The 9,505-nt window shown below is 38.4% G+C and overlaps 1 protein-coding gene across 2 annotated transcripts in view; it reads right to left on the reverse strand.

Annotated features, from left to right (window-relative positions):
* Window positions 1-9,124, reverse strand: part of LOC123566333 (universal stress protein Slr1101-like) — a 29,950-nt gene extending 20,826 nt beyond the window's left edge. Inside the window, exons 1-2 of one of the 2 annotated variants that reach the window (XM_045360312.2) lie at window positions 8,763-9,028; window positions 4,927-5,007 (exon numbers count right to left, since the gene is read on the reverse strand). In XM_045360312.2, the coding sequence (XP_045216247.2) occupies window positions 4,927-5,007; window positions 8,763-8,892 (211 nt within the window). In that variant the 5' untranslated portion in view covers window positions 8,893-9,028. Of the gene's footprint in view, window positions 1-4,926; window positions 5,008-8,762 lie in introns of both variants that reach the window. The other variant, XM_045360313.2, reaches the window with a different exon arrangement.
* Between the last annotated feature and the right edge of the window lie 381 nt (window positions 9,125-9,505).

The raw sequence follows: 9,505 nt of genomic DNA on the forward strand, positions 1-9,505 counted from the left end.
ATTCATCAAAGAGTCAAAACTTATACAATACAGCAAAGTTATACAGGGACAGTGCAGACAGACGCCACGCTCCACTTTGAGAGTGATGTTATATAGGAATAGTGGGGACAGACACCAAGCTCAACCTTTACAGCAAGGTTATACAGAAACAGTGCGGACAGACGCCACGCTCCACTTTGAGAGTGATGTTATATAGGAATAGTGGGGACAGACACCCAAGCTCAAAATTTACAGCAAGGTTATACAGAAACAGTGCGGACAGACTACATGCTCAAACTTGAGAGCGAGGTTATATAGGACAGTGGGAAAGACGACTCATTTAACACTGAGAGCGAGGTTATATAGAAACTGTGCTATAGAAATAGTTGGGACAGCACGTATACGCTCAATAAAAAAGCGATGTTATATAGGAACAGAGGGGACAGATACTACGCTCAACCTTGAGAGCGGGGTTATTCAGGAACAGTGGGGACTGACGCCACGCTCAACCTTGAGAGCGAGGTAGTGGGGACGGACGCCACGCTCAACCTTGAGAGCGAGGTAGTGGGGACGGACGCCACGCTCAACATTGAGAGCGAGGTTATAGAGGGACAGTGGAGATGGACGGCACGCTCAACATTGAGAGCGAGGTTATACAGGAACAGTGGGAACGGACGGCACGCTCAACATTGAGAGCGAGGTTATACAGGGACAGTGGGGACGGACGCCACGCTCAACCTTGAGAGCGAGGTTATACAGGGACAGTGGGGACGGACGCCACGCTCAACCTTGAGAGCGAGGTTATACAGGGACAGTGGGGGCGGACGCCACGCTCAACCTTGAGAGCGAGGTTATACAGGAACAGTGGGGGCGGACGCCACGCTCAACCTTGAGAGCGAGGTTATACAGGGACAGTGGGGGCGGACGCCACGCTCAACCTTGAGAGCGAGGTTATACAGGGACAGTGGGGACGGACGACACGCTCAACCTTGAGAGCGAGGTTATACAGGGACAGTGGGAACGGACGCACGCTCAACCTTGAGAGCGAGGTTATACAGGAACAGTGGGGACGGACGGCACGCTCAACCTTGAGAGCGAGGTTATACAGGAACAGTGGGGACTGACGCCACGCTCAAGCTTGAGAGCGAGGTTATACAGGGACAGTGGGGACGGACGGCACGCTCAACCTTGAGAGCGAGGTTATACAGGGACAGTGGGGACAGACGCAAAGCTCAACCTTGAGAGCGAGGTCATACAGGAACAGTGGGGACAGACGCCTAGCTCAACCTTGAGAGCGAAGTCATACAGGGACAGGTACAGTGGAGACTGACGCCACGCTCAACCTTGAGAGCAAGGTTATATAGGAACAGTGGGGACAGACGCCACGCTCAAGCTTGAGAGCGAGGTTATACAGGAACAGTGGGGACAGACGCCAAGCTCAACCTTGAGAGTGGGGTTATACCGGAACAGCGAAGAAAGGCGCAACGCTCAACCTTGAGAGCGAGGTTATATAGGAAGTGTGGGGCAGACATCACGCGGAACCCTTTTAAGTAAAAAGTGAAGCATACCCTGTGGTTTATCTAGAACTATAGCTGCAATTCGACCGCTGTATAATCTCATTGTAGTACGGGATATCATATGCATTTTAATTTATTTTGATTGAAACGTGTTTACTACTCTTTTTCGTGCATTAGGTTTGTCAAGACTCCTAGGCCATACCAAATTGATTTGTCGTTCGTCGGAACTACCGCATCAATGATTTCATTCCCGAGAAAAAGAAAAAAAAATCACCCGCCCGCACGTACATAAAAATCGCCGAAAATTTTTTTTTTCTGATTACGCGGTCCGGAATGATAACGGTAAACAGGTTTTATCGCTGTTTTAATGCGTCAAAGTGATATTGATCGGAATCCATGCGTTCGTAGTATACATGTAGCTGATGACACAAACTCAAAAAGTCAGGAATTATGGTGTTGTTCATCATTTGTTTTAAATCTGAAGTGTCTGTGCTAGTGCCACACAGGGCCTTCGATGTGCCGGTAGGTGATGAAGTAGGCACGTTCTACGATTGTTCAAATTATACAGTGAAAAGAACAAAGCCCGACTTGTAAGACGTGCACGGCCACGGGGATTCAAATTGAAAATATTTGGATTAAACATAGAAATATTGTTCAGATAAAGTTTTCAAACTATTTGTTATCAGTGTGTTTAGTTAAATATTTTATATCTAGAGCCAAAGCCAGTGCTTTCTTGAAAAAAAAGTTTGTTCACAGATCCTGATTGATCCATCACATTAATTGTCTCGGGGCCCAAATCGTTTTGAACGTAACTTCTTTAGTACGGCAGTCAGATATTCTATCAGAATGCATATATTCATTTTTAAAAAATGTTTAGCTTTTCAAATAATTTGTGTAGATATAAAAAATAATTTCTGTCCTATTGTAACCCCAATTTTCCCTGTTTGTATATTAATTGGCTGTGAATTGACTGAAAGAAAGAATCTGAAAAAAAAAAACAAACCTTCTCAACTCAAAATTTCTTGGTCAATCAAAGCACAACAAATGACACTTTTAAAGAGTGGCCATATTGGGATCATTTTTTGTCCGTCTGTTATCATTTTTGACTGAAATGAACCTCTACCACAAAAACTTAAGCTAAGCTTATCTGTTAAGAAATTATTCCAAAGGATTCGAGCAATGTCGAAGCATTTGTGTGCCCAACTCCGTTTGGTCTCATTGGTCAAGTGATTTATTACTTTCCCCTCACCTCTACCATTTGGAGTTACACTAGGGGCACAAAGTTGCTCATGTGTCGAAGTCATCTAACTGGGTTTCAGAAGATATGTTATTCCACTTGGGTGCCTGTTTTGTCTTAAATATTCCACATCCTCTGCCGTTAAAGGGCACGCCTTCAGATTAATGTAGAACAATCAAAATTAAAAATAAGACACTCATCCCTCAGTAATTATAAATACAAAATAAAAACAAAGTGATTCAGTGAGTTTTAGCAAGAATTTATTTGCAAAACCATTCATGTAGTCTTTAAAACATACAGAAAAGCTATCTACTGTCTTAGTCACATTTTAAATGTTTAAGTTCTGTGTTATTCTTAAAGAAATGTTAACTTCATGTATTATTTTAACTGCAAAAAAAAAAAAATACCCGCTCGCTCCATGTAAAAGCTACCTGCCTCTGAAAAAATCAAAATTGAGAGAAAAAAAAAATTCGCTCGCTCGCTCCCGTTTTTTTTTGAAAATTTTCCGAAGAACTATTAATCAATTTGGTATGGCCCTATTTGCAACTGGATTCGCTTGAACGCCTTTCTTGTCCGCAATAAAGTCACAACCCGGCACAGTCTGTATTTTAAATCTGTTTAAATCTTCAAATAAAAAAATACCCGAGATTGTAAAGCGATAAACTATTTTATTGTATGCACACAGACGACCTTGAAAGATAAAATTCTGCAGTAAGATCTTTACAAAAATTACTGACTCGTAACCGAATGAAAAAACAAACATATCCCCATGCGTCAATATCTGTGTCTGTAAATGAGATTAAATAAATAAAATTCATGTATGCCTCTTTCTCGTAATTCCGAGCCTTCTCATTGATCCGAGCCTTTGGAAAATTTGCACTTGCAGCTATTTCCTGTTTCTAAATTTTATCTATGTTGTAGCAAATCATATGACAGTTAAACAAAAATAAAAAGAAAATAGAATTACTTGCATTAAAATAGAAATATACACAACAGAAAATTTTGGCACAAAATCTGCTTATCTAAAATCATTGGGGTAATATATAACCTTCTTACAGAAAACAGAAAGCACTTATTTTAAAACTTTTTTGTCCGCTAACACAATAATATATCTGTTCTTAATTTTAACAAAGAACTTTTTCAAAAAAAAGCCTTATTTTTTCAGAGCTAGTACAAATGATTGCAAGTCTCGGTTTTAACGAGAAAGAATCTGGCTGTTTCAGAGGGTTAGGGTCATCATGTGAAAGCTTGGATTATTCATTTACAAAAGTCCTTAGAGTTTTTCTTCATGGGGATTTTATAAGTTTAGATGTTGGAGTATCAAACTATAGCAAAAACTCTTTTGAAACTTAAATCTATTACTGACCAGCACTGAAAAACCGGCTTAGGGGCTCGGAATAACGAGAAAAGGGCATACATGTACTTTTTAAAAATGTAAATTTATACTGTAGAATTTGCTAAATAAAATTATTGCTGCTATCTAAGTTCGTGCACCATTACAATTTCATTGAAATAATGGTTTGTCTAAAACTTAAGCTATATTGGAAAGTATAAGAAATCTATAATAACTTAAACTGTGCTTGTTTACATTACATTCTTGTTGCAAGTACTTTATCATTTAACTATGTAATAATCTCTATGTAATATAAATGTACTAATTTTGTTTTTTGAATTCGAAACAATAGGTTATGTGTCAACCTGTCTCATAAATCATATTCTCATCTTTTAGTATTTCAGTCAATCAGTCAGTGTTAAAGTTTAACTACGGTCGATCCGCCCTTTCAGACACAATGAACACAGAGAGACACAATGAACACAGAGTATAGACCGCTTCGTATTTCGTATAGTTGGACAGCAGACGATACATGCGGACCCAGTGCTGAGGATTTGACAGTGGAGGGGGTTGGGAGACAAAATGAATTATTTCACCTCATCGCAAACATTTATTGAACCACAACAATAATGAGACTCTATGTATACGGGTCTTTCTAAAATTGTTTCTCATTTATTTTTTAACAAATTCTGGAAAGTTGAATCTCACTAAAACACATCTATCCCAACGGATCAGGATCGTGTATTCCTCAAGGGCACCCTTACTTCTACTGACATGAATGGAAACATCATTTACATAGAATTACGTACAGGATTTACTTCATGACAGGCAACTAACCAGTGTACATGTAGAAAACTTACTTGGTAATTTGGCATCCATTTCAGCGCAAAAAGCCAGCATCACATTGTCCGTGTCCTTGTTATAGATGTGCTCTGCAAACCCTGTAATACGGTAAAAATCTGTTTAAAAAAGAAAACGGTGTGCGGGAGAAATGCCTGCTTTCAAATATAATGGCCTTCCACGGACCGAGGTTTCACTATAAATTATGTGTGCTGTGTACAATGTGTTATAAATGGGATTGGTAGATGTTGTTTATGTATTTTAAGAAAATGATAACTTTAACTACATATGCTTTATTTCTTTCAGGTTTCCGTGTTTAGGTGATTTCTGCTGGATCTAAGGAAGACGGTCGGCTTGCGAAAAATCCGAAAATAGTATCTGCTTCCTTCCGCAATATATAATCATGTCCTGTATGACCAGTCCGTTTACTTCTTTCGCTTTCCTGTTTACATACTCCTTATTCAAGGTCATTATTATTTCACATAGCTCTAGTACACTGAGTTTGTAAATGAATCTGTTCAGCAGGCCCGAATCAAGAAATATTTGACTGTGTTTGGGGGGGGGGGGGGGGGGGGGGGGGGGGGGGGGGGGGGGGGGGGGGGGGGGGGGGGGGGGGGGGGGGGGGGGGGGGGGGGGCGGGCACAAATTTAGAACAAAGGCATCACCGGCGAGGTGCATAGCGCCAAGAGGTGGCAGGTACGTGAGGGAGACCTCTGTCCGTGTTAGGGGGAAGAGTGGGGGGTCTACCCCTGAAAGTTTTTGATATACATGTATGAAATGCTGGGCTCTAGTGCATTTTTAGGTCTAAACTTTGATGTATGTGATGGGTATCCCTGTCATTTTAGAGGGGATCAGGGGGCTCTCCCCCTGGAAAATTTTGAAATACAGGTATGAAATGGTGGCCTCTGGTGCATTTTTAGGTCTAAACTTTCATGTATGGGTGGGGGTATCCCTGTCATTTTAGGGAGGAACAGGGGGCACTCCCCCTGGAAAATTTTGAAATACAGGTGTGAAATGGTGGCCTCTGGTGCATTTTTTTGTGTCTAGATTTGAGGTACTGGAGAGGTACTTCCTTCGGCGGTGGCCTCTGGTGCATATTTAGGTCTGAATTTTGAGAAAATATTATTCCTTTGACAAAATAGTTAGGTGTAACTTTGATGGGTATAGGTCGTTTCTCAGCCAACTGGGAGGGCACGGCCCCCCTCGGCCCGGTCCTGGATCCGGGCCTGTTCATGTAATATCGGGGTTAACAACAATAATAGTATTAGATCTACCATATTCAAGAAATGGATTAATTTACATTCTGTTACGTAGAGTAATGAGACTCATTACTAGGAAGCAGACTAATTTACTGTTGTATGACTCACAATATCGAGGAAAAACATGTTACATGCAATATTTTGTTAACATGCATGTGTTAGTTTTAAATAATGGAGGAACGATTTAATCAATTTCAGAAATTAAAACGTACAAAACACTTAGAATTTGTTCACATAAACATTTTGATATGCCACAAAATGGATGCATTTACCATTTACACGCAAGAATATGCGTTTTACATACATGCAGTGACGAAAGATGCAAGGTTTGTGCCATTAAGGCCTAAAAAAAAATTCTTTGTTTCCGGTAACATGCTCAAAAAAATTAGGGTAGGTAGGTCGGAAAATATTTTTTTTTTTGACATTTTTTTTTATTAAGGGAGACTTCGGAAATTATTTTTTTTTGTCAAAAAATGATTAAAAATAAGGGGGTTATGCCTTTAGAGCATCAGTAAATTGATTTCTAACATCACTGGCCATGTTTAAAGCATAAAAAGTGCAGTTTTGCATCTTTTTGTTAAAAAGTTGAAAAAAATATTCTCTAAGGCCATAAAAACATTTAGGGTCGGGCCAAAAATTTAGGGTAGGTCGGGATACCGGAAACAAACAATTTTTTTTTACGCCTAACGGATGGAAGGTAACACAAAGACGCATATGGATGTTGCATTTAGTTTAAAACGAATAACACAAGGCAACATGCATTTGTCATTTAGCAGCATGCATGTCCTGGCGGAAATTCCCTAAAATGCAGTTGCAATGTTGCAGAACGCATATGTAAGTAAATAACATAGCAATGTCATTTAGCAGCATGCATGTCCTGGCGGAGATTCCCTTCCATATGAACATAGCGGTTTCTTGGCCGACACTGCATTATTCTACTATCCTAACGAGGTTTCGAATCCACATTGTCTTCCGATGAGAGGTAACTGATTCATGTCATTCAGTCAAGGAGCACCCACTCCTCTCCCTTCCCCTAATGTTTTTTACTGTTAGATTTCTATTTCTAGATGTAAAATTAAGGTAACTTGACAGGTAAAACCAAGATGGCGTCACGAAAATGAGGTTGGTCACATTATTTACTCTTATAGACGATATGCTGCTACAGGGGTCTAAAGATGCATTTTAATCATTTAACACACACATAAACACTTGTGAAAATGCATTTAACTTATAAAAATATAAAATCAAATGTTCTGAAACTCACCATGAAATCTAGTCAATTTTTGTGCGCATTTTGCAGAAAAGTTATGTATCCAAACTGAAAAAAAATTATATCCTCATATCTTAGAATGTGTCCTTCAGGTGCTCCACCTATGAACAAAAGAACTTATCCACTGAGTTTTATGCTATTTGCTCTGTAATTTCATCAGTAAAATATAAATTTCTATATTTTACACCCTAAAAAGTTGAAACCTGCTTGCAGTATGAGGGTCGTTAAAAAAATTCAAAGTACATGTAAGTTTACTTTGTCTTTACTTCTGAGACATTACATCCTCACATATTAAGAGTTTTAAGTGATGTGTTCATTTCTTAGTAATTCTACATTGTTTGTATTTAAATTTTATAAAACGTTTACAATTTTTTCAACCTGTGTCCTTGTTAAAATGTGTTTGCTACTGTCTGAATAACCCTCAATGTCAAAACTTTACTGACTTGCATGGAAATCTCATGGAAAGTGTGGATCTTAGGCCATACTAAATTAATGTATGTTTAATGTAATTGATAAAGTACATTTTCTTGATTTTCTGTTGCCTCCAAAAAATACAGTGACAGCTTAGATAAGGATTTTTTTCATTTGAACATGAAAGGGTAATAAAATATAATGTAATATACCCAAAATCAGCTATGTTTAGGTTCATTTTCCATTCATAGGACTGGGTGAGTTTTACAATAAACATATTTTTGGAACTGCATAGCCCCTTGTTACTGAATTTATTTGCAACAAAATATTGAAATTTATAATTTACTGATGAAATTCCAGAGCAAATAGCATAAAACTCAGTGGATAAGTTCTTTTGTTCATAGGTGGAGCACCTGAAGGACACATTCAAAGATATGAGGATATAAATTATTTTCAGTTTGGATACCTAACTTTTCTGCAAAATGCGCACAAAAATTGACTAGTTTTCATGGTGAGTTTCAGAACATTTGATTTTATAATTTTATAAATTAATTGCATTTTTACAATTGTTTATGTGTGTGTTAAATGATTAAAATGCATCTTTAGACCTATATAGCAGCATATTGTCTATAGGGATAAATAATGTGACCAACCCTAATTTCGTGACGCCATCTTGGTTGTTCATGTCAAGTTACCTTAAGCTTTTTTAGGTCAGGTCAAGAGTCGGGGGCGAGAAGAGAGGGAGGGGGAGACATATGCTCCTCCCACTATCCGCCCTCCCTCCCACAACGTCTCTGATTAATACATCATCATGAATACTTGTGAAACTGTACGATCGTGGTAGAATCTACAGATATGGGAAATATTCAACACACATGACTAAATTATTAAAAAAAACATTTCAAAACCTACTTACATTTGAACGCATTTTCCGCATGTTTACTACCATCAATTGCAATCAAAACATTCCTTTTCTTTTTTTTTTCAGCCTGTTTTTCTGTTTCCATTACCTCAACCTGTCCAACCTGTTGTCCGCCGTCCGCCATATTTTTGTCTAATATAAATGTTGCACATGGATTACATCATATGTATGCGCGTTAAAATGCTGTGTGTTTACTTCAAATATCGACATATACATGTGTATTTCTTAGGCAGTCTTGTATCGATCATTAGTCTATGGCGTACGTGCTTAACGTAGCTTGTTTTTACTAATATAATAACTATACTGTAGGCCTATATATTTAATATTGAACATTCTACTGTGACATTTTGCGGTGTATGTATTTAATGTTAAACACATAACTGGTGTGACATATTTGAGGATACATGCTTCTCTTCACAAAAATGACGCAATAGTAATTCAGTGTAATGCACGTTCTGTTCCAGATTCAAGACATAATTTGTCATAATTATTACTTTTGATAAACACAGGCAACATGTGTTTGTATATACCTGTCTTATTCTTCGAAGTAGGTCGTCATCAAACGAAATAAAAAAAGGGGTGGATCGTGATCAATATTCAAACTTATGAAAGGAGAATACTACGCGTCGTGCATAAAATAGGATCTACCTAGTTGTTCCCCTTACATTGATCCATAGTTTTTTTTATTAAACATGCGGGATATTTTTTAGATCTACATTTTAATCGCACATTTCAAA

This window comes from Mercenaria mercenaria, chromosome 8, assembly GCF_021730395.1.
Source record: "Mercenaria mercenaria strain notata chromosome 8, MADL_Memer_1, whole genome shotgun sequence".
In the NCBI taxonomy this organism is placed as follows: Eukaryota; Metazoa; Mollusca; class Bivalvia; order Venerida; family Veneridae; genus Mercenaria; species Mercenaria mercenaria.